At 45.0% G+C, this 25739-nt stretch overlaps 2 protein-coding genes across 6 annotated transcripts in view; one reads left to right on the top strand and one right to left on the bottom strand.

Annotated features, from left to right (window-relative positions):
* LPP (LIM domain containing preferred translocation partner in lipoma) overlaps nt 1–25739 on the bottom strand; it is a 731638-nt gene that overhangs the window by 704794 nt on the left and 1105 nt on the right. The window contains exon 1 of one of the 5 annotated variants that reach the window (XM_033213034.1): nt 25610–25690. The exons of 3 other annotated variants lie outside the window; for them this stretch is intronic. The gene's annotated coding sequence lies outside the window, so the exon portion shown is untranslated. Of the gene's footprint in view, nt 1–1743; nt 1818–25609; nt 25691–25739 lie in introns of those variants that run through there. One more of the 5 variants, XM_033213037.1, reaches the window with a different exon arrangement.
* Nucleotides 5878–6309, top strand: LOC117084367 (40S ribosomal protein S28-like). The gene has a single exon (XM_033213041.1). The coding sequence runs from the start codon at nt 5919–5921 to the stop codon at nt 6126–6128; it is 210 nt and encodes a 69-aa protein (XP_033068932.1). The 5' UTR covers nt 5878–5918; the 3' UTR covers nt 6129–6309.

Genomic DNA, 25739 nt, shown 5'->3' with positions numbered 1-25739 from the left:
TTCTCACAACCAGAGGCCACAATTTTGGAGGAGACAAGAGACTGCAGAGAGGCTGTGCTAAGCTCACTCCATGGATGGATTCCTGGCAGGGTAAGAAATGGAGTTCTAGTAAACTAGAAGGAATGCTGCTGGCAGGAGACAGACCTCTCGAGAGGGCTTTAAATGGAAATACGAGAGCACGAGAGGAACTCGAAGTGCAGAAAATGCACTGGGCAAACAAGTGTGTCACAGATGTGGGCGCCCCAGAAGGGGAGCAGCTCTGGAGTCACAGAGGACCCAAGGGACACAGCGTCAGGTGGCCCTCCAAGCCCACAGGTGGCAATGAAATGAACTGGAGAGCTGAAGGCAGGGGCCTGGGAGGAGGCCGCAGAGCTGTGATGAAGGGCTGCTCACCAGAGGCACATGCACGGGTCAGATAAAGAAGCTCCGCTGTGAAGACAGGAGGCAATGCAAGGCCACCATGGAAGATCCCATGCATGCTCTTCACAGTGGCCAATGCAAAAGCCTTGGAGGGCAGCATGCGTCCATGATAACAGGGAATGAGGCTGAGGTGAATATGTAGACTCCATATCAATGCTTTCAAAACCTCTCTCTCTCTCTCTGTCTCTCTCCCTCCCTCTCTCTTGCTCACTCTCTCTCTCTCTCTCTCTTTGTCTCTCTCTCTCTCTCTCCTCCCTGCTCTCTCTCTGGCCTAATATATCTGCATGTCCACAGAGGCACTCATCTGCAGTGATGATGGACTCTCTCAACCACCCTGCTACTTAGGAAACTTCCATAGATCATACACAGAGACCAGTATTACAATACTTCACCCACGGCCCCAGTCTGGCTTTCCATGTCTGTTTCCTGTGTGGATCACAACATCCTAGACAGCCCAAATGAGACTTTATTCACCTCCAGTCCCCAGTCCCTGGGACAGCAGACAATACATATGGAATCAACAAGTGTCCTTCACTGACATACACATTGGCTGTGAATATCCTTTTGCAAATGCAGAACATCTGAAAGATTCTCACATTGACTAAACAACAGTGTGACCTGAAGTGAAGAGAACCAAATGATTGCTAGAAGTTTCATTCCAAACAAGGAAGAGCAATATGATGCAATGGGCAGAAGACAAACACTGGGAGAATGAGAACGTATTCTCTTGAGTTGTGACGTGAACCAACAGAGATTCCAAGCTCTTGGAAAAGCAAACAGTCAGCAACCAGCACGGTGCTTAGAGTAGTCCCTGGGCAATAGAAAAAACAGATAAATGAAGAAATATGGACAATCACCCTAACTGGGTCTCAGCGTGAGGAGGAGGACTAGGACTTCCAGAGAGAAATGAGGAGAAGCATGAGGAGGAGGCTGGGAAAGACACTTCCCTGTGGGCACGTGGTGCCCTCCACTGGGACCAGACTTCCCAACGTGACTCACTCTCCCCATCTGTGAAATTGGCCGAATCCCTGAGGTCTGTCCCGGCACTGACTATCAAGTGACAGAGAACCTAGAAACTCCTGGAGCTCCATCACAGCCCTGACTCCCTGTCCAAGTGAGACTGTGGGAGCCTCACTCTTCTCACACCTATAAACTGGGGGTGCTGCAGTGTCAGCTTTATCAACACTACCAAGTACACCTTTGCCAAAATCTCTACGGATGAAAAAGAAAAAGAGCATGTATGGAATTGGCCAGGGCTTAGCACCGTCTTGAACATGACACACTTGTGCACATCGTCACATGTTCCCAGCATCCCTGTCCCACCTTAGGCAGCAACTGTCATCCCCCAAGGATGACCTCCCAGAGTCCTCACGGCAGCTCCATCTCTCCAGCCCTCATTCCTTTCCAGTTCTTTGGTGTTGCCCTGTAATAAAAACACTGTGCACTTCTCTGGTGTGTTTTAACCATGAAATACCTTCCTACAGACAAGTACTTTAATCCTTACTCCAGCCAGAATAGGTAACATCAGCATAATCACGATCACTACTCCCATTTTACAGATGAGAGAGCTGAGGCTCATGTAAGACCTAATCTTCATCTTCCCAGGATCCTCCAATTCCTAGCCAGGCCTCCCCCAGCTCCTAAATCAATCATGAAAGACTACAGCAATCACATCCAGTACTGTTCTGATCTAGTCTCTTTGCCACTAAATAAAGGCAGAAATCAAGGTGGCAGGATCAATCCTGCATTCAAATCACTGTACTGTCTGCCATCCTCCTATGCTGGTCCAGGGAGCAGAACTGAAAATGTGCCTCAAGGCTCCATTCCAAAACAGATGCCATCACCCTGGCCAGATTCCCCAACCATGCTCCAAGACTGGTATCCATCTCACTTCAACCAGCCCTCCTTCCCAGACCTGGGTCTGTCTACTGGCACAGGGGGACCCTGCCATGAAAATGAGGGCATCTCTACTGGATTGCAGATAATCCCCTCGCTGGGCTGGCCCACCCATTCAACCATCACTGGACCACCCCCAGGCCTGCTACCCCTTTAGACACTCAGCCTCATGCTGCCTAGCTCTTTCTACCAGGTCTCCCCCTCAGATCAATTCCACCTCAGTCCAAAACTTGCCACCTCCTAAGCGGATTTCTGCTTCTTCCCAATTTCTATCCTTCCTCTAGCTCATTACTGCTCTCCTATTGCTTAAGCTAAGTCTATTTCAAATTATAGCTCAGAGAGGGCAGGTGACTTGTTCAAGACTACACAACCATTCAGTGGCAAAGTTGGGGCTTGAACCCAGCTCTCCCAATTCTAAGCCTTGTGTTTTTCCACTAAATCTCAGCTGTCTCTCTCTATCATGCTGCTCAAGAAGCCACTGGTGCATGAGAGGGTGCAGACCACATCTTATTCTCTTTAGTAACGTGTACACTGAGGGCCAGGTATATGTTCAGTGACTTCCTGCAGCCCTAGGAGGAGTGACTGTCTTTGTTTATAGATAAGAACATGTTTTCAGACTACTGCAGTGCTATACCTCCAGTCTAAATACAGTTCTGAACAAACAGCAGTGGTCAATAAATGTGGGTTAACGGATTTTTTTTTTTTAATTAGCTTAAGAGAGCCTAATGGAAAGACCTGAAAAACAAGTTTGTGACCAGATCAGGCAAAGGGGTAAGACCCAGCTATCATTCTGCAGAGATCTAAAAATAATATTGTTGCAGGACAATCTCTGGTGGCACTGTGAAGCAGTCCGTAAGTCGGGGTGCCTGATTTTGACTCTACCTGACCTGACAGGCTGTGCGACTCTAGGCAAATCTTTTCTATTTCCAGGCCTCATTTCCCCGTCTTTAAAAACTTTTTTTTTTTTTTACAAAAGAAAGAAAGAAATCCCAGAAGTTGAACTAGATCGTAGGTTCTCTTCAACATTAGTAATACCTGTGAGCTTCTTAGAAATGAAAATTCAGGGGTCCCGCCTGACCTACAGCATCAGAACCTCGGAGACGGAATCCAGTACTCTCCAGGATGACCCTAACGTTCCTTCGAGTTTGAGAACCATTAGACTAGATGACCTCTATGATCCTTCCAGCTCTATCACTCTGAGAACCTTATGCTTTCTCAATTCAACAGCATTAAACTCCTCCCAGTTTTGCCATTCTGATTTTGATCTGGCATGAACTTGGGTCAGCTGGCTCTCTCACCTGGTCATGTCTGATGCTTCCTCCTGTGATTAATAGAAAAGGCCCCAAGAAACAGACAGTATACTCCACTGCACTTATTTTTTCCATTTACCACCTCAGTGGTATGCATTCTGTCACTATATTAAAAAAAAAAAATCTACATGTACAAAAAAGCCCAACTATGAGCATTGTGGCATCCTGGTACTATCTTTTTAAAAACTGGAAAGGGATTTTACTCCTGAGGCAAGTCAGTATGGAACTGCTGTATTATCTGAAAAATGGGGCCTTCCTGAGCCCGGTGATCTCTTTTTAGTATAAAGCCAGTTGAAGGAATAAGACAGCATTTGCATTCTGCACCAGAAATACTCGTAGATTAACAAACCATTGCTTTCTTGGCCCTTATATATCAAAACAAACAAATCCAGATCAACCTTACAAGTATAAAAACACATCCCAATGAGTACTATTTTCTCTGTGTTAACTATCAACAAATGGACTGTTCACTGCTGAAATAGTGCCTGAAACTGTATTGTGAAATGAAGGAATGTGCAACTTCTCAGTGCCAGCATGGGAGATGTAAAGATAAGCAAGTTAAAATTCCACTCTAGGTGGGGCGTGGTGGCTCACACCTGTAATCCCAGCACTTTGGGAGGCCAAAGCAGGCGGCTCACTTGAGGTCAGGGATTTCACACCAGCCTGGGCAACATGGCAAAATGCCATCTCTACTAAAAATATAAAGAAAACTAGCCAGGCCTAGTGGCAGGCACCTGTAATCCCAGCTACTTGGGAGGCTGAGGTAGGAGAATCGCCTCAACCTGGGAGGTGGACTTGCAGTGAGCCAAGAACCCACTACTGCACTCCAGGCTAAGCAACAGAGCAAGACTCTGCCTCAAAAAATATAAAATAAAATAAAATTCTACTATAAAGAAACTAAATTTGAGTCTAGTGTCAGCAGTGTCAAACCTGTCCATCCATCCAACAAATGTTCACTATGTGTTTGTCAAGTTCCGGACTGACAGGAATGTACTAAAGAAGTAAAAAGCCCAAAATAAGACAAGCATATTGATAACTACAAGTGAAGGTAAGAAGTGATCAGTGCCACGCAAGCAGTACAGACAAAGGGCCATGGAACCATAAGAAGAAGTGATTATTTCCTGCTAAGGGGGATGGGCAGAAATCAAGGCTTGGTTCATGGAAGAGGTGGCATTAGTATGCTAGACCTTGAAGATCAATTAGGTTCAAACAGGTAATGATGGCAGGGCAGGGTAATCCAAATGGAGAAACAAAGACAAGAGTGAGGGAAAGCAATGGAGATAAGGTTCCAGAAGTCAGTTGGCCCCATTCAATAAGACCATAAATGTCAGGATAAGGAAGATATACAGGGGATTTATGTCTCCAGGGTTCAGCTCCTTCACCCAGCCTCCCAGCTAGAGATGTCCCTCCTCCCCCATCTCTCCAGGCTCCAGGGACAGAATTGCGCACCTGCTGCCTCACCCAGCGTGCTGTGCCTTCCCTGCTGCCTCATGCCTGCGTTCCTCGGGTATCAATGCCTGCGCACGCTTCACTGCACTTGCTATGCCACGTCTTTACACTACTGTTTTCTGTAATTTATAAAACACATACTGCCCACGAGTTTGTATTTTTAATTCCTGTAAGAAGTTTCGGGATCCAATTTGTGTGAAAGTCAGACTGTAACATAATGTAGTATTGTATGATAAAAGCCTCCAAGAATAAAAACAGACAGTATATCCTGCTTATCAGATACTCAAACACTGGTTCCATTCCTGAGTGTCACAGATTTCCTCATGAATAACTCTTCTTCGTTTTGCATCAACTTGTCCCAGTCTTCTTGAAATAAGTTCTAAGGGGATAATTTCTTAATTTTCAAGGCCTCTTTTTCCAAACATGGATTGAGAACCTACTATGTTCCAGGCTGTGCTAAAAGTGGGCACAATGGTTCGCTTAACTTTCACAAGGTAAAACTGTGGTATTTTGTGAGGGTTAAGTCCTGTGAGACATTACTTACTGATCGCTGAACCCCCTTTACAGATAAGGAAAAATGAGGGGAAAGGTGGAGGAGCCTGGATTCAAACCCAGATTTTTGGGAGTCCCCAGTGGTTGCTCACTCATTTATTCCACAGGGACAGGATCAAGGCATCTCCAAGATCCTTTTCTGACCTTCTCTGGGCTTCCAGCTTCTCCCAGCACTGTCACTTCCCTTTTGGGGGCCTCAGTCTCTTCCCCTAAGAACAAGGAGACTCAATGCACTTTTAAAAAGTCACTTAAAAGTGACTTTTTCCGCCAGACCGCCGCCGCACCACCATCATGGACACCAGCCGTGTGCAGCCTATCAAGCTGGCCAGGGTCACTAAGGTCCGGGGCAGGACCGGCTCTCAGGAACAGTGCACACAGGTGCGCGTGGAATTCATGGACAACACGAGCCGCTCCATCATCCGCAATGTAAAAGGCCCGGTGCGCGAGGGCGACGTGCTCACCCTGTTGGAGTCAGAGCGAGAAGCCCGGAGGTTGTGCTGAGCTTGCCTGCTCGCTGGGTCTTGGATGTTGGGTTCCACCACTTGGCCGATGGGATTGGTGTGTCACAATCTGCTCCTTTATTTTTTGCCCGCCACGCGGAATTGAGATGCTCCTTTAAATAAAGCGTTTGTGTTTCAAGTTAAAAAATAAAAATAAATTAAAAAAAATAAAAAAAATAAAAGTGACTTTTAAGCCCTGCTTTGCCGGAGCCCTTCAGGGAGAGAAATCAGGGGAAAGAAAAAAAGGTGGGTCCCATCCCGCTGGACTTCATCCACAGCTGCTCCAGATTACACGATTACAACATTATAGGTTGTAATAGGCTTTTCTTTCTTTCTTTCTTTCTTTTTTTTTTTTTTGTTGTTGAGACAGAGTCACTCTGTTGCCCAGGCTGGAGTGCAATGACACAATCTTCAGTTCACTGCAACCTCTGCCTTCAGGTTCAACTGATTTTCCTGCCTCAGCCTCCTGAGTAGCTGGGACTACAGGCGTGAGCCACCACGCCCAGCTAGTTTTTGTATTTGTTTAAATAGAGACGGGGTTTCTCCATGTTAGCCAGGCTGGTCTCGAACTACTGACCTCAGGTGATCTGCCTGCCTCGGCCTCCCAAAGTGCTGGGATTACAGGCGTGAGCCACCGTGCCTGGCCTGTAATAGGCTTTTCTATAAGGAATCCTTCTCTAAATATTAAGGAATATGGGCCAGGCGTGGTGGCTTACACCTGTAATCCCAGCAGTTTGAAAGGCTGAGGCAGGAGCATGGCTTGAGCCCAGGGGTTTGAAACCAGCCTGGGCAACACAGTGAGACCCTGTCTCTACAAAAAATACAAAAACGTGGCTGAGTGTGGTGGCACGCACCTGTTGTCCCAGCTACCCCAGAGGCTAAGGTGGGAGGATTGCTTGAATCCAGAAGGTCAAAGCTGCAGTGAGCTATGATCACACCAGGAGGGGTCTCCAGCCTAGGGGACAGAGCAAGACCTTGTCTTAAAAAAAATAAGTAAATAAATGTTAAAGAAGATGAAAGTTTTAAAATGATTGTAAACTGGGTATCCTGGACTCGATCTTGGAATAGAAAGAGGAAAGTAATGGAAAAGCTGGTGAAATATAAATAGTTTGGAGTTTAGTTCACAGTAATGTACCAACGTCAGCTTCTTAGTTTTGACAAATGTTCCATAGTATTGTAAGACATCAAAAATGAGGACAAGTGGGTGAGTAGTACATGGAAATTCCCTGTACAATTTTTACTTTTCTATAAACCTAAAATTACTCCAAAATTAAAAGTTTATTGAAAAAGACAACAATAACAAAAAAAATCATTTAGATAACCTCTATTATCTTTTCCAAATCACCGTCTTGTGACTTAATAAAGGTAACACATAATAACAGTGGCTAATATTCAATGGGCACTTATCAAGTGTCAGGCTCTGTTCTAAAGGCTTTATATGTATTAACTCATTTAATACTCACAGCAATGAGATGAGTAATTTTCTTATTATTATTTTATGGATGAGGCAACAGAGGCCTAAAAATACTGAGCAACAAGTTGAGGTATTTTTGGCTGGGCCAGAATGCAAATCCAGGCAGTGTAGCTCCAGAACTCTGGCCCTTAAGCACTACATACTTAGAGCAGAGCTTTCCAAATGCTTCTGGAATTAGGCCTATCTAACTAGGAATAGCCAAAGGACTAAAGGCAAAGGCTGAAAGGTGAGTACTATGTTTAATACAAAAGAAGAGGAAGCAAAAAGTACTCTCAAGATGAATTCTTAGCTTCTGAAAATCTCTACTGGAGCAGAACCAAACCTTGCCGAGGTTACCAAAGGCCTCTTCATGTTGAAACGACATCCTTGGTCTTGTCCTAACTGTGCTCTGCCCTCTCTGGCATATCATCCTTGAAGAGTTGCACTACCAGCCCACATCATGCCCTCTAGTCAGCCACTTGCTGGCTGTCTGCTGACATTTTCATCCCTGAAGTGTCAGTTTGGGTAGAGAGTGAAATGAAACATGCAGGCTGTCTTTTCAAGGCCTGAAAAATAAGCTTAAGCTTTCCACATGACCGGTTTTCCTAGATACTCAAGAATCCATGCTGAGAACCTAGTAGTGCATTGCCCAATCCTAGAAAGCAAAAACCCCTCCTTTCCAATTTATAATATACCTCATGGACTGTTGTTTCCTCTAAGTGTCAAAAAGAAAGCATCTCACCTCCATTATGGGATCCTTGAGGACAAACTTGGTCTCACTCACCGAACAACAATATGATTCCATAAAGAAATGGTGCCAGTCTCTTGCAAAGATTTGTAGCTGGCCAGGACCACCACCCTGCAATCTGTGCCTCCATTGCAATCACTTGTCTTTGGGAGGTTTCAGAGTGGACAGCATCCATAGGCGTAGCCAGAGGGAAAAAGGTGAGGAGACAGGAAGCTATCCAGATGGAGAATGAGAAAGGAAGATTTACAGCATTGAAAGAAAGAGATAAGCTTGGGTGACTAAAAAGCAACAGGCAATAAAAAGAAAATGAATCCAGAAGGAGTCAGGATGGAAGAGAACCAATATTCATGGAATGCCTACTGTGTGTGGGCATGAAGCTATGCTCACTGCAAGTGTTTCCTCATATTGCCAGGCTCAAAAATACATGTAGGATCAAGCAATCCAGGTTGACTGAAGCTTGTGTTGACTTAGTCAACATTAAAATTAAACATTTTCTAGTTAAAAGGCCTTGAGAGTACACAGGAGCGCAACCCTAACATTTCATACACAGATAAACTGAGACTCAGACTCAGAAAAATTCAAGCCCAAAATGGAATGAGAAATACAACCCAGCTCTTTCCACTTCTTTGTCAGTGTTCCTTTCTATACAGATATGAAAAACAAGGCAGATATTGCTGAGAGGCTCTGAAAGAATTCACTGTTAGGTGAAATCTCCCATGATATGGCGGACCAGATTCGTAGATTATCCTGCACCTCATCTAGCGTGTTCCGTCTGCTGGTTGCTACCAGAGAGAAGAAAATCGGTAGCATTATTTTAAATGAAGTAGATATCTTTCCAGGAAGAATATAAAAGGGTACCTTGCCTTATATGAAAAAGATGATTCAGATGAATAAGAATGAAAAATGAAGACACAGGTGATTCACCAGAATAAGAGAAGCTGGGGGGAAGGTAAGGTGGAGGAAGTGGTAGATGACAAGGTAAACGGAAACTAGACTGGCTAGAATGATGCTGTTCATGAAGAAGCTGAGACTCCCTCGGCCGGGCGCAGTGGCTCACACCTGTAATTCCAGCACTTTGGGAGACCGAGGCGGGCAGATCACAAGGTTGGAAGTTCAAGACCAGCCTGGCCAATGTGGTGAAACCCCATCTCTACTAAAAATACAAAAACATTAGCCAGGCATGGTAGGGCACGCCTGTAATCCCAGCTACTCAGGAGGCTGAGGCAGTGGAATTGCTTGAACCTGGGAGGCAGAGGTTGCAGTAAGTCAAGATCACACCACTGCATTCCAGCCTGGGCAACAGAGCGAGACTCTGTCTCAAAAAAAAAAAAAAAAAAAGATGAGGCTCCCTCTCATAAGAGTAATTTGCAAGGCAGAGGCTCTGCCCCAAACAAAGCATGAGAATGAGAATATCTTACAGACCTGAGTCAACAATCACTTCTGCAGATGGGCAGTCACGCAGCTGGAACAAAGCCAAAGACAGAAAGTTCTGCACCAAAAAAAGTCATTGCCTCTCACTTCTCCAGATTCAGGCTATACTGAATATTGGTCTACGTTATATCAATGTGTTAGGGAATCTCCACCAAATCGGCCACGTCAGAATTTCAGTTATTCTATTCCCCGTGACTCCCCGGCAACCCTCCATGCCTTTCTACCTCCACACTCTATCTCCCACAAGACCCAGCACTCCTCCATGAGGAAAGGCTGTTCTGGTTACATACCCTCCACTCCAGTTAAAGGACTCCATGTCTAAAATCGCCCACTTGACGTGCACAACTTTCAGACAAAGTAGAATTCTGACCCTGTATCATAGTTACTAGGGTGAAAGTCTGAGTACCCCTTCTGGGCTGTGGGAGGCTGGTGGCCAGGGTTCACAGCCCACAGCACCTTTCCCCACAGCATATTACATCACTGAGCCCAAGAAATGCTCCAGTAAAAAGGGTAGTAGGGGGGTGCAGGGGTTCTCTGATCAAATAACTTTGGGAAACAAACCTTCTGGGAGGTCAGAGTGTACATTCATTTACTAAAGACTCCGAAAATCCCATGGTAAAGATCCGCAATACGGAAATTTCCTTAATTTTGTTTAACTTGGACTTTTCCAAACTTACTTGGCTACAGGACCCTTTTCTTAATAGAACAGCCTCAACACTTTGGAAACGCTGTCTTACAGAATCACAGCATTCTAAAGGAGCTTCGTGCTCCTACAGCAGAACTTTGCAGTTTTCACACTGGACTGTGTCCTCCTTAAGAGCAGGGGCCTTGTCTGAATCAACGTGTATCCACAACACTCGGCTAAGTGCCTTGCACACTGCAAGCCAATAATATGGGTTACACGGATAAACTAAACCCAATCCTCTCATTTCTAGGATGAGAAAATAAAACCAAATATGTCAGAATGACCTCTTTTATGGTTTCCTTCGTGTTTAAAAGAAGCCTCACACAGAGAATGTGCTCAATACCTTTTGAAAAATGAAATGTAATAGAATGGGATTGAAGAAAAAAGATTGAAAAAGTTTCTCAGTTATACTAAGAGCCCAAACTTTCTATAACATGATGGACTGCTGCCTCTTCTCCTCTTTCACCCAAGTGAAGTCTTAACTAGAAGAAAATAAAAATGATGAATCAAAAAAGGAAAACTGTAGGAAAACCAAAGCCCCCTCGGGATGGGAGGTGGGGGAGGTGGTGTTTGCAAACTGATGGGGATAAACAAGACCTGTCTGTATCTAATTTAGACTTAATAAGATAGTTTGCTGAATGTTAATTAAATACTCAGTGGTTGTTACCAACTGTGGTGATTAACTTAATTTTGAATTAAATAAGCAATAAATGCTTAACTGAAGTTCTATTAAATTTTACCCAGTGAGTGAGAAATATGAGGCTCTTAATTGACTTTAAACAAGATAGTTACGGCAAGTTAGTTGAATTTTTATTACCTGAAGATAACTGCCTTATTAAATCTAAATTATCTATTTTATTTGATAGGGAAATACATCATCAGTTCTTCTCATTTACCAAAAACATGTCAAAAGAGGTTCACAATTGGTCTGAAATGCTTGGGTTGGGATTTATTTCCTGATCCTATTTTAATATTAAGTTTATTCATTTAAGAATGAATTTAGACTTAAGCAGTAGAGAGGTCTAGGAAGGAATTATAACTGAAGAACCAGGTGACCATATTTTCTAAACCAAAAATCGGGACTCTGATTTTTCAACACAGACACAGTTTATAGATGGTATTAACATCACAATACTGAAATTTCCAGGATGTCTCCATGGTTGAAAAGGCTACAGACACAAAACATTTAAAATCATTACTGTTCAAATAAATGGTTGGCTCTGCTACTGAACAAGCTGTATGGTCCTAGGTAATTAACCTCACTTTTCCAGACCTCAACTATCACACATGTTAAATGAAGAGGTTGGAAGTCACTGTCTTTACTCATTTATTTTTTTCTTCATAGTATGTGCAGCGCCTAGAACAGTGCCTGGCACAGAGTAGGTAGCTTAATAAAGGCTGAGAGAATGAATGAATGCATAAATAAATAAATGTAAGCAACTCAAAACAGTAAACATTTTTAGCCCTTTTATATCAAGCATCTTCAGCCCAGACTATTTTTAAATATTGTCATCTGACAATCCATATAAAAAGAAGCACAAACAATAAACCACTACTTGGGAAATTTTTTTAGTAATTAAAGAAATGCAAATTAAAACAATAATAAGATATTTCTTACATATTAATTTAGCAAAGACAAATGCAAGTTATAAAATTAAATCCTGGTAAGTGCACAGAGAAACAAGTAGATTCACATATTGCTAATGAAAGTGCAAGTCAGTAGTCTTTCTGAAGGCTGACTGGCAACTAATCCGAAAAGTAATAGAAATAGTTGGGAATTTTGTGCCTATAATTCTTCTCTGAAAGAACTTAAAAATTATTTAGCCAGTCAGTAAACATGGGGCCTACCATAGGTCATAATTTGGAGAAATAAAAAGAAAAACACAGTGGGTGTCTTATTAGCTAATGGGTTGACAGAGAATCCTAAAAAAACACACACACACACACAAAGATAACATTTTGCAGTTGCACTGCATGGCAGGCCTCTTTGTGTGTGTGTGTGTGTGTGGTGGTGAAGTCTCGCTCCATTGCCCAGGCTAGAGTACAGCGGTGGCACCATCTCAGCTCACTGCAACCTCTGCCTCCTGGGCTCAAGCTATTCTCCTGCCTCAGCCTCCCAAGCAGCTGGGACTAAAGGCACGTGCCACCATGCCCAGCTCATTTTTGTATTTTTAGTAGAGATGAGTAGAGATGGCATTTTGCTTTGTTGGCCAGGTTGGTCACAAGCTCCTGACCTCAGGTGATCTGCCTGCCTCGGCCTCCCAAAGTGCTGGGAATACAGGCATGAGCTACTGCGCCCGGCTAACATGGCAGGCTTTGAGGCTTTACTACACTGACCATAGAATTCCTTCCGCAATCATGTTATGTAAAAGATACTATTAAACTCTTTTACAGATGAGGAACTGGAGGTTCAGAGAGGCTAAGTAACCAGTACACGATTATATGGCTAACAATTAGCAGAGCTATAATTTAAATCCAAACCTTCTAACTCTCCAAACCATCCATGTAGTTTCTACTACATCCCTCAGCGATACCACATAATGCAAGGCGCAAAAATTGTAACCACTAGAAGGAAAAGTCAAAGTGCCAAGAAGGTACCCAATTAGGTGGTGGTGTTTTTTTTGTTTTCTAATTTCTTAAGCTATTCTTAAAACTCAAGTCATCATTTATTACTTCAAATATATTATTCATTCCTCCATTCATTCATATGTTCATTCAATAAACATTTATTAAATTATTTATAGCATCTCAGGATTTGCAGCAGATGCTGTGGATATGAATATGAACAAAAGCTAAAGCCTGACTCAGAGATCTGCACAGGCAGGGAACAGGAAGAATTTGGCATTGCAATAATAGAAAACTTAAGTCCTGGTTCAATGTTTAACTTGCTTGGGTTCTGGGCAAATCATTTAACCTTTCCCAGGCTCAAGCTCCTGATTAAACTTGGACAATAATAATAACCATCCACAGGACTACTGGTATGATTTACCTGTAATTTGTAGGGAAACACATGGCTATCTGTAAAGCCCTATAAGAAATGGCAACAGCAAGAAAAGTATTATGCTATGTGGATTAATTCCATTTTGACCAGGATCCTGCAAGCTGGGTCAGCCTACCAACATCTCCCAGATGAGTCAGCGTTAATTTATTGGCAACAAAATGGTTATTCCATCACTGCTCTGAATGAAGTACAGGCCACCATTCTTAGAGCTCAATCATCCATTTTTAATTCTCTCTGCCTTTTGTCTAAAATAATCCTGAGGAGCCAAATGGATGAAGCACTCCCCGATAAGATTGTTCTAAGTCTCTTTTCCCAGGAATTAAATTTAACGACGACAAGAAGAAGAAGAAGAAGGAGAAGGAGAAGGAGGAGAAGAAGAAAAGAAGAAAAAAAATCAGGGTTGATAGGTCTTAAAGACCTTGTAGAGGAGTTTTCAACCAATGCCTGAACTTTCACGGTAGCAGTCCAGTTAGTCACTGCTTGAATATCTCCAGCGATTAGAGATTCAATAACTCCAAAAAGAGCCAATCTCATCTCATTCAGAATCAAGAGATGTCATGGAATCCTTACAAGATAAAAAAGGGTGGAGATCTTGACAAGCAGTTCTCTCAAAAGCCATATGTTCTGTCACCCGTCTAAGACACTGGGCAGAGGATGAGATCACCTCAGTGTTAAGCTGGGACCAGGGCTGTGACCTTTGCACGTGTCATTTTCTTAGGGGCTGAGTCTCCCCTTCTGCAAAATGAGAAGACTGGGTGACTTCTATTCTATCTATGAGTCATCTCTCATATCGACTGCCTCAACCCTAATTCAATTTTGCTTTATCATTTCCCTGGGCTGTTGTAGCAGCTCAGACAGCTCCTGCTGTCTCTAGCACCTTCGCCTTCAATCCATCTAGCACACTACAGCTGATCATTTTCTTAAGGCACAGATGCACTCATCTCATTGATCTACTTGATGCTCCTTTCAGAATGCAGTCTCAGCTTCTCGGTACAGCAATCAAGGTTTCTCTCAATGTAGACCCTAACCCATCTCCATAGCCTCTCTAATATGCAGTCTACCTTCATGATTGATTTTTCAAGGCAGCATGCACTTTCTCACCTCCATGTCTCTATTCGTGTTATTTCTCCCACTTAAATATCCTCTACCCCACCAAACAAATTCCCACTTAGCCTTCAATGCCCAATCAAATGACAATCTCTTCATCTGAGTTTCCCCAGGTCCCTAGGGAGTTACCATCCAATTAGAGCCATCAGACTTTTTTTTTCCTGACAGACAGGGTCTCACTCTGTAACCCCAGCTGGAGTGCAGTGGTATGATCACAGCTCACTGCAGCCTCAAACTCTGGAGCTCAAGGGATCCTCCTGCCTCAGCCTCCTTAGTTGCTAGAATGTAGGCATACACCACCACACTGGCTAATTTTTTTACTTTTATTTTTTTAGAGATGGGATCTTGCTATATTGCCCAGGATGGTCTTGAACTCCAGGCCTCAAGTGATCCTCCTGCCTCAGCCTCCCAGAGTACTGGGATTACAATGTGAGCTACTGCCCCTAGCCCCTTCAGATATTTTTTGCATATACTTCTATGTACTGTCTTGATTATTTATGTGACCTCCTGGAAGCAGAGACCACACTGCATTCATGTTTCCATCGTCAAAACCCAAGTAACATATCACTAATGCTTTCACAGATGCACCTGACACATGATGTCAAATGAATACACAAATGTGTCAAATTTATGGACAGAATGTTATCTTTAGGATCCTGTCCAGCTGTCACAATTGGAACCCTAGATATTCTCCAAGTAAAGCTATTAAACTATGACCAAGAAGAGAGATTTCCAGGGTGACAGTGACCCCTTACAGGAACACTGACCTATCTTTCACCTCATTCTAAGAAAAGGTGTCACTTACCTGCCTGGCCACGGCAGAGTTTGCCTTTCCCATGAGTCAGGGCACACCCAGCCCTGTGGGTGGCAACTCTTTATTGCACTTCCTGAAAATGATTTGTTTTCATACCAAACAAGACAGAAGCTCCAGGTGCCAACCAAGTTATTTTCTTCCTTGAACTAAACAAGAACCATCTTCAGTGGAAATTCACTAGGAAGTACAAGTGCAGATGACTCTGCATAATGGAAATGAATTTCCACTGTGACCTCTTGGCACAGAGTTTAGTAGAGCATTAGGCTTCCACAGTTACAGCTAGAGATCATTATCAAGATGGGTCACTGGATGGAAAATAATAGATTCAGGAGCCCAGCTAAAGTACACACATGAACAGAGAACGAATCTTATTTCTTAACTCTCAGTAGCCAGAGCAATTCAGCTGCCTGCTGCATCCTGGTCTAAGCCTTCCCATCCTTCAATGTCTAACTGAAGACTCAGCACTTCCAACAAGCTCCAGCAATTCACAAGTCCATCAGTCCTTCACATGCCTCTCCCATGGCACTCTCTTATATTATAGATATACATTAACATGTTTTTATCAACTCTCATAAACAGTAAGTGCTTACTATCTTGACATACCCCAAACAGACTTAAATTCCTCTGCCTCCCAGGTTCAAGTGATTTTCCTGCCTCAGTCTCTCAAGTAGCTGGGATTACAGGCACCTACCACCACACCTGGCTAAATTTTTTTTTTTTTTTTTTTGTATATTTAGTAGAGATGAGGTTTCATCAGGTTGACCAGGCTGGTCTCGAACTCCTGACCTCAAGTGATCCATCCACCTCAGTCTCCCAAAGTGCTGGGATTACAGGTGTGAGCCACCAAGCCTGGCCACTCAGCAGACATTTCGTGAGCACCTAGCACCTCCCCTAACGAAAAGAGTGGATGTTTGTTGAGTCCTTCCCTTCCACCTGGCCTTAAGCACGTTATTTACACTACCTCACTCAATATTCACCTATAAGTAGGGTGACCATATAATGTATCCTCCGAATCAGGACACCTATGAGAGTAAAAAGGAACACTATTGATACCACTGAAGTCCTCTGCAAGTTGACAGTTGTGCTGCTGGGTGGTAGCCTGAGTAATTAAGGGACACTAACAATGGCTTTAGCAAGAAGGGTGCGTGCTGGAGGCAGGTCAAAGCATCCTCCTTTAAGGTCAGTGACCCTGAGCTGCTCTGATCCTCATGCTTATCTAGCCCATGAAAGGTTCCCACACAAGTTTCTGAAGAAGACCTGGTTTTGCCTTCAACACCAGCTTTCAGTTTGAACTACAGAGGGATCTCCAGCTATGATGCAAAGCCACAACACAGGCAATTACAACAGTAGAAGCAGACCCTCCCCAGGTAACAGATACAAACAGTGCAAACAAAACCCAAAAGCAGGTGGGATGGTGGCAGTAGAAGAAGGGACACTGCACAGCCATCCACGGGTGACAAATCACCTCTTTGCACAATCTGGAAATGCCCGTGAATGTCTGTGGCACTCATCCCCCTTTTGGGGGCACACTATACTCATCCATGGTGACCCCATTAATAAGTGATCTAAAAATGAATACATGGAGAAAACAAATAGTGCCTGTGACCACCCAGGGAGCACCCTGTATTAAACAGCACAGCAAGGACTTGAACTAGAAGTTGTCTGGGTCTGAATCCCTTGAGCCCCATAAGCGGAGTAAGGTGTCATCACTGTGTGCCAGATGCCCCGCTGGGCACCCAGAGTCGGCCACATGTACAGACTGCATTACCGCTGACAAAGCACCGTCACCGAAATGCCCCTGATTCTCACAAATGCATTGTGATGTATCACAGGATCTCCACTGAAAGGTAATTTAGGCTGAGGGATGTTCCAGAACGTGTTCAAGATCACAGGGCTTGTGGTTAGCCCAAACACAGATCTTTGTTTTCCCTACACCAGAAATCACTGGTATTGCCAAAATGATCCAGTATGGTGAAGCCAGATCCTTGAACTCCCCGGTCCCAAATCTGATTTTTGGAAGGCAAAGTCTCGAATATAGTCAGCTAATGCTACTAATTAGTACTAGTGAATAATAACAACTACTTCTCAGCTGTGTAAAGGGCTTGCAGGGATGTTCACATCAACTAGGCTCATTTGCAAAAGTTAAGGAACAAGACAGGAGTTTTGGAGAGGGGGGTTTGATACTCACTCTGCCACTTAAGGCCCTGCGCCCCAGTTAGGAAAGTTTTATCACCCTTGAACTCTTGACCACTATCTGCAAGATCAGACTGATCTAGCCAACTTGTCTCTTGCATTATAATTGGGAACAAAGTAATAAAAACATCATAAAATGCATTTGCTATATTAAAAGTGCTATGAAGGCTATGAAATACTCACGGTTTCTGTGAGATACATTGTGATGCGCAGGTTTAATAGGGAAGGCAAACACAAGAGGATCTACCTTGTAATGGATCTAAGACTATTGCCTAAAAACCTTTAGGCAAGCAAAAATAAGTAAATATTAATGGAGAACAGTAGAGAGCAGGGGCAGGGAGCTGTCAAAAGCAAGGAACCTTGATGTTAGCATGGAGGCACAGCTTGGTTCTCGCAAACAAGCATCCATGGCAGTAACATAAATGGCAGTAACATCCATGGCAGCCATCCATGGCAGTCACATAAATAAATCCCCAGACCACACACACTCAAACTGAACCATCTTAATCTGATTACTTTCTAAGTATGAAGCACAAGTTTCAAGCCTAAGATATGATAATCTCCAAGTAACATCCTCTCCTAAAATTCTCCAAAGCAGAGAAACCCCTGGTGGAGGGTCGAGTGGGGAAGGAACGTGTGAGGTACAGCAGAAATCAAGAAGGAAAAATACCTGGAAACAGGGCTGGCCTGGAAGTAAAGGCTGTGACCCCACTCCACGTCAGCTGACAAGGGTGTGATTGAACAAGTCTGTCCCTTTTCTGGGGCCTCAGTTTCCTCATCTGCATAACAAGGGATCAGCTCATTCTGACCAAGAAGGCCCCAGTCCATGCTTAGCTGGCAGCTTGCTGCTTCTCCTGTTGACTACAAACTTTGGTATACATTAAAAATATTCTTTTCCCCAGCCGAGGCTGAGAAGCTGTCAAACAATTAGAAGGACAAAAGCTGGAATTAAGCTACCTAATATTATTCTAGCAGCAAACAGTTTCTGGAATCCATTTTTCCCTCGCTACTCTGCTGACCTGATACAGGCCCATTCCTCCTGTCCTGGAACACTTCAGCAGCTTTCTAAGTTGGGACTCTGCCTCTGATCTTGACCTGCCCTCACTCTGCCACCAGAGCTCTTTGAAATACAGATCCAACAAGGTCCTCCTTTGCTCAAAATAATAATAATAAAAGCCTTCCTGCTCCCTCCCACCTCTGCCATCATCCTTAGCTTGGTCCATCAGCCCTTTATTAACTAACCCTCCCTAGCCAGCCCCATCTCTCACAGTGATCTCCAAACACACATTTATATTCCTCAAACACTTTTAGGCCTCAGGCCTGGGCACATACACCAAGGTCCCTATGGCTAGAAAGCTCTTCCACTCCTGTCCACCATGTAAACTCCTATTCACTTCTCAAAACCCAACCAAATGTCTTCTTTTCCACAGGCATTCGCCAGTTCTTCTAAAAGACTGGTCACTCCTTTCTCCATGTTCCCATTAGCCCTTTGCTCATTACTTTATTAGGGCCTTAGCATCTTCTCTTTCAGTTTTTTTCCTATGATAGAATGAAGACTCTGGAAGGCAGAGCCTATCTCAGTTTTCTTTGTAACCAGTATCTAGCATTTCTGCCTGGCATACAGTAATCGCTTTGTACACAAGTACCGAACTTAATACATGAAATTGAGTTGTATCTGATCACAGATATGTGTGAGTTGGAAGGGTTAAGGAGTCTGGAAATTGCTTCACAGCACAAGGTAGATTTTGATATTGATCCTAGAATCACAGGTTTACAACAGGCAGAGACAGAGAGGCTGGAAACTCCAGGTAGATAAAACAGCATAAGAAAAGGCATGGATCAAGAAAACAGAGGGCCAGGCACAGTGGCTCACTCCTGTAATCCCAGCACTTTGGGAGGCCAAGGCCAGAGGATCACCTGAGGTCAGGAGTTCGAGACCAGCCTGGCCAACATGGTGAAACTCCGTCTCCACATAAATACAAAAATTAGCCAGGCATGGCAGCAGGCATCTGTAATCCCAGCTACTTGGGAGGCTGAGGCAGGAGAATCACTGGAACCTGGGAGGCAGAGGTTGTAGTGAGCCGAGATCATGCCATTGCACTCCATCCTGGGCAACAAGAGTAAAACTCCATCTCAAGGCTGAGTGTGGTGGCTCATTCCTGTAATCCCAGCACTTTGGGAGGCAGAGGCAGGTGAATCATGAGGTCAGGAGTTCAAGACCAGGCTGGCCAACATGGTGAAACCCCATCTCTATTAAAAATACAAAAAATTAGTCAGGTGTGGTGGTGGGCACCTGTAATCCCAGCTACTCAGGAGGCTGAGGCAGGAGAATCGTTTGAACGCAGTGGGTGGAGGTTGCAGTGAGCCGAGATTGCGCCACTGCACTTCAGCCCGGGCGACAAAGTGAGACTCCGTCTCAAAACAAACAAACAAACAAAAAATACTCTGTCTCAAAACAAAAGAAAACAGAAGAATGTTCAAGATCACCTGTCTGTGTGAGGGAAAAGTGAAAGAGCAGTTGCAGCTGCAATTACCCTTAGCATAATTCATCTCACAACCCTCAACTCTACACTCCCAGTCCCCCAGTCTTCACTCTGCTGGCAGGGACTGCCCCATGCCACCTGTGCCAGCAACAACAGGCTCCAGGTTCTGGGGCAGTAAAAACAGTCCTGCTCCCCCATGATTGCTATCCTGTGGCTGCAGTGAACTATTTTACTCCCTCTCTTCATCAAGCAAGTATTTCTGGAGTGCCTACCATGTGTCAGGCACTCTTCTGGGCATTGGGAATACAGCCATCAACAAGCAGACATCATTGCAATCCTCAAGCAGCTTATTTTAAAGTGGAGAGGAGGCAGACACGCAAATATGTAAGATGAAGTGGCGATGCATGCTTATTTGTGTCCATAAACATTGTTCATTCACCAAACAGCTACTGAACATCCTGGCGTCTGTCTCCTCTCACAACACAATAAACAGATTATTAATGCTTTTATCTGTGAGTGGCCAAAAATGTAGATGACCCACCTGACTCAGGTAGGTGACAGGAAGGATTGCAGGTGATCCCTCAGAGCCTTGAGCCAGAAAGCTTTGCTAGAGGACGCAGAAGTTATATTGTTCAGCACCAGAGAACATATAGCACTGTTACAGGAGCCGTAAGATCAAAGGCAATGACTGAGTTCAAGACTCCATCACCTCCTCACTCTGTTACCTTATTACCCCAACCGCCTCTCTACAAGGATAAATCACATCCTTATCACAAGGGACTGGGGAGAGGAGCTCTATTGAGAAAGGCAGATGATTTGCTAGAGAGGCTTAGTCCTTTCCAGTTAGGTCTGGGGAGAGACAACACCCAAGATAGCATCGTAAGAGAGAAAAAGGGGCCAGGACAGCACCAGTGTGGGACTGAGAAGCCCGTTTGTCCACGTGAATCCTCAATTGTGACCCCACTAGGCCTCCATGAATGTGGGCTGAATTAAATTCCAGGGAAGAAAACAGAGAAGCAATGTCGATTTGAGCTTTTCATGCATGTGGGCATAGAAAAGAGTGGTGAAGAGGCTATGAAATCAGGCAGAAGTTTGAATGTCTCCTGGTAGTTGTGTAACCTGATTTCACCAAATTCATTGTCTCATCTGCAAAACGAGACTGGTCATCAAAAAGCCTACTTTAATGAATCAATATGATAATTACAAAACAGGTGGTAAGCATTGAAAAATATTTCAAAATTATATTACTATTTAAAAAGAATGATAGGAAAGTAAACATTTTCTAACCTCAACTCTGTGGTTTACCTGCTTCCAAACATTAATCCCTACAGCTACCTACAGCTACTGTCCACCTACCAATCTCACTGATGTGACCAACATCTAGAATGCACCCGCCTTTTTCTCCAAGCCTCCAGGCAGCCTACATCAGACTTCCACAACACACTTGAAATCCTTCCACCCTTCCCCTTGCCCTCAGGTTCTCCGCCTCATACGCTCCCTCAAGCCAACAGATTTTCACCCAGCTACTAGCTTCCTGCATGCAGCAACACGATTATATCTTCCCCTTCCTCACCTCTACCAAGTTTCTTCTAGCAAAGCACAGCCCTCCAAAGCCAGATTCCAGGAAAAGTCCCACCCACCAATGAACATACTCAGCTTGGAGCCTCTAATTGCGGCCCAGGGTCAAAGTTCCAGGTTCACTCAGCCTAAAAGTGGTACTATGCCTCCTGCATTACCATTCAAATAACTACTCCCACAGAGATGACTCTAGAGACCCTGCCCAGCCTTAACCTCCTGTGAATCTCTACAGAACCACTTAACGGCCCCTATCAAGATTAATTTAAACCTTACTTAGTAAAAAGTAAAGGCCCTCTTCTTTCTCCATTTTCCACGGTCCTCTTCATGCCTGGCCATTCAAAACATAGCCTGGAGAACAAAGCAGCTTCTCCCGGCTTCTGCATCTGCTACTATCTTGCTAATAGGTCCTTCTCTCACCTGTCCTTCCACCTGGATAACTCCTACTCATTCCCAGAGGTTCAGCTCAGACACCCCGCTCTCTACAATGGCTTCCCTGAGAGTGAGCCTTCTCGGTGAAGAGCGGCCAAAACCTACCCTGTAAAAGCACTTAATACACGGACATGCCCCACTCCACCTTTCTCCCTCCCCTCACACACACCACACACTTGTGTGCTCCTCAAAGCCAGGGACCATGTACACCTCATCGTTGTACGCTCAGGGCCTAGCCAGGTTCTGGTGCACTGTAAGCAGGCTCCAACACCAGCTTTTACCCTGTTACCTGCCATTTTCTATCTCCCTGTCTTTTTTCTGTTTAATGTAGCAAACCTCTGGGCTAAGGGGGCTACCCAGTTCTCATGAGTTACACTCTGCCCATGTACAAAATCCCCATCATTCCAGCATCTTCAGCATAGTTCTGAAATCAAATCCCATCTAACTCTTGCCCCATTCCCAATTAACCCAGACTGGCTCCACAGCAGGGTGAAGTCACATGTCATCACCAAGAAGCAAAAGTTCTGGGTTGTAATTTTGAGTACATCTCTAATTAGCTATAATGACCTTGGGCAACGGTTAAAATAAAGGTTACAGCAGCACTAGGCCTCACTCTCAGGGGACCTTTGAGATTCAAGTGGAATATCTGATTGGAAAGTGTTTTATAAAGTGCAAAGCACTGTACAATCATAAAAGACATGATGAACAATTTTATCAAATTGAAGCCATTGACTATAAGATGTGCCATTATCAACTTAGAATGAACAACAGCTGCACAACTATGGCACATTGTGATAAGACAACCACATTTCAGTGATATTAAAATGTGAAAAAAGTGTGTTTTAGAATTGATTCAATACAACTTGTCTCAATAAAATATAGGAACCTGCTATAAAATTTTCATATTTGCCAATGGCACATAATAGGGATCCAGTAACCTATGTCAAGTAAATGAACAAGAACCAATTGATAATATTATTTTTCTTGGGGGGGCACCCACGGCGGGGAAATTGAGTCTCACTCTGTCACCCAGGCTGGAGTACAATGGCGCAATCTCGGCCCACTGCAACCTCCTCCTCCCAGGTTCAAGCGATTCTCCTGCTTCAGTCTCCCAAGCAGCTAGTACTATAGGCACATGCCACCACACCCAGCTAATTTTTGTATTTTTAGTAGAGACGGGGTTTCATGATGTTGGCCAGCCTGGTCTTGAACTCCTGACCTCAGGTGATCTGCCCGCCTCAAGCCTCCCAAAGGGCTGGGATTACAGGCGTGAGCCATCGTGCCCAGCCAATAATATTCTTAGGCCAAATTATCACCTCTTTCATTGGAATTGGGCAGCAGGAGGCTTCCCAATGCCAGTACTTCCCCTCTAAATCATGTCTCAGCATGCTCAAAACCCTCAAATGATGACTTTAAGATATATCCAAACTCCTTAGCCTGTCATTTTTAAGGCACTTTATAACTAAGTTTCCTCTCCCCTCCATCATTTCCTGGAACTGTCTTCACCAGAATGTGTCACTCCAAGAAGGATCCTACTCAACTTTGGGCCATAGCAATCAGCTCATCAGCTCAACTTCTCCTCCCTCTACGTACACTCAAAACCAACTCTAGGCCCATGCTACTTACAGAGAGCCTGCCTCTGAGGGGACTGCCTGACCCTAAGGCCCCAGGCTTTTATCCCTACCATTCAGATTAGGTAATCCCATCTAGAGCGTACATTCTAGACTATAAAGGTTTGGGTGTTGGGGTTGGGGGCTGCATTGCAGAAATTAAATGCAAAAATACATAGTCTTTTTTTTTTTTTTTTTTTTGAGAGGGAGTCTGTCTGTCGCCTAAGCGGGAGTGCAGTGGTGTGATCTCGGCTCACTGCAACCTCCGCCTCCTGGGTTCAAGCGATTCTCCTGCCTCAGCCTCCCGAGTAGCTGGGACTACAGGTGCCCGCTACCAAGCCCAGCTAATTTTTTGTATTTTTAGGGTTTTGCCATGTTGCCCCAGCTGGTTTCGAATTCCTGACCTCAGGCAATCCGCCCGCCTCGGCCTCCCAAAGTGCTGCGATTACAGGCGTGAGCCACCGTGCCTGACCCACATACTTTTTCCTTTAACTGCCCCCTGGTGCTGGCAGGAACTGTGCAAGCAGAAAAACTGGTGACGAAGCAGAGAAAACCCTATTGGGTGTCCTAGCCCCCCACTGTCCACCATTATTGACCGTAGACTGTAGGTCTAGCACTCACCTTTGTGGACCTTTACCTATTCTTCTGTCTATAAGAGTTGAGGCCGGGGGAGGATGGGGGAGGGAATTGGATGATTTCTAAAGGTGCCTATCCACACTTTCCCTTTCTTCACTTCAGGCTTTCTTAAAATGCACATGTGCAGGGAAAGGTAAGCCATTAAGTCATTAACACCTTAGTGAGAGTGAATTTTACAGGAAAGGCAAGACATTTAGAAAAAGGGGAAGGAATAGAAACAGAAAGGGGACTGAAAACACAGGCAAGTGAGTTTCATACTAGTAAAAGCCCCAGAGAAGACCTGAGTTCTCGCTGGTTGTTTTGTGTTGGGGGAGGAAAAGCAGTGGATCCCTTCTAAGGGAAGGGAAGTGGGAGAGATTTTTCAGTTCTCCTAGGACTCTGAGGTTCCAAAGGCTCTGCCCCGTCCAAGCACCCAGGCACAATTCCACTGATTAGCTCATCTCATGTCTCAACCTCCCCCATCCCCAACTCCTTGCCTCCAACTAAAGAATATTTATACTTTCATCTCCATTTCCCACACTACTTAGTCTTCTCTGGCCCACAGTTCCCTCGAAGAGATGTCTTCCTCCAAGCCTATAGCTGGCTTCAGGAAACTCCTCACCCTTCAAAAGCCCCATTAAGTGCAGGACTCTCCAAAGGGCCGTCCCAGGGACCAGAAAATCAAACTCCTTCCCTGCAACTTCCTTAAACTTTGTCCTTGCCTTTCCTCCAGCACTTAGCACTTTCTACCCTAGGCCAGGTTTGACTCCTAGGTTCAACTGAGTTCCTGGAGGGCAACGTCCAACACACCCAGCACAGTGTCTGCCACACACAGTGTGCCAGAGAAACGCTTAGAGAAGGGAACTGAAGTCCGGAGTCAACTATTTGAATTACGGTTTGGCCTCTAGTAAATAACTTCCGGGCGACCCTCCTTCTCTCTGGGCCTCAGCTGCCCCAACTGTAAAATGGGAGGACTTGGAGGACTGGGTCTAGGCCCTTTCCGCTGTGACAACTGTGATTCCGCGAAAGCTCTAAGCGGATGGGCGTGGCCCCGCCCCCTGGGCGCCCAGAAAAGTCCGGGCAGGGGGCGCGCAAGGCTCCAACCCCGCCTAGCCTGGGGTCGACGCTTTCGGAAAAACTCTGGGTCCCCCTCCCCCATGGCGTGCACCCCGTGATTGGGCCGCGGCTGGCACTTCCGCACAGCGGGCCAGGCCAGAGCAGGGCGCGCGCCCCGCGCTCCTGCCACCCCGGAGGCGCTCGCGCCGGGGGAGGGCTGGGGGTTCCCGAGGCGCCCGCGGGCGGAGGGTGAGGGGAAGGAAGGATTTACAACAATACCTCAGGGAGGAGGCAGCCGGGGCGGCAGCGGCGGCGGCGGCAGCGGCGGCGGCGGCTGGAGGCGGAGGCAGAGACAGAGGAGGAGGTGCCCAGGCACTCCCCCTCCCATTGTCCCCAGCCCCGGACAGGC

This window comes from Trachypithecus francoisi, unplaced genomic scaffold (assembly GCF_009764315.1).
Source record: "Trachypithecus francoisi isolate TF-2019V2 unplaced genomic scaffold, Tfra_2.0 Lachesis_group0, whole genome shotgun sequence".
Lineage (NCBI taxonomy): Eukaryota > Metazoa > Chordata > Mammalia > Primates > Cercopithecidae > Trachypithecus > Trachypithecus francoisi.
Note: the sequence above shows the minus strand (reverse complement) of the source record. Positions and strands in the feature narration are given on the sequence as shown.

Coding starts and splice junctions, on each gene's coding strand:
- LOC117084367 (XM_033213041.1), top strand. CDS start 5,919: ATGGACACCAGCCGTGTGCAGCCTATCAAGCTGGCCAGGGTCACTAAG.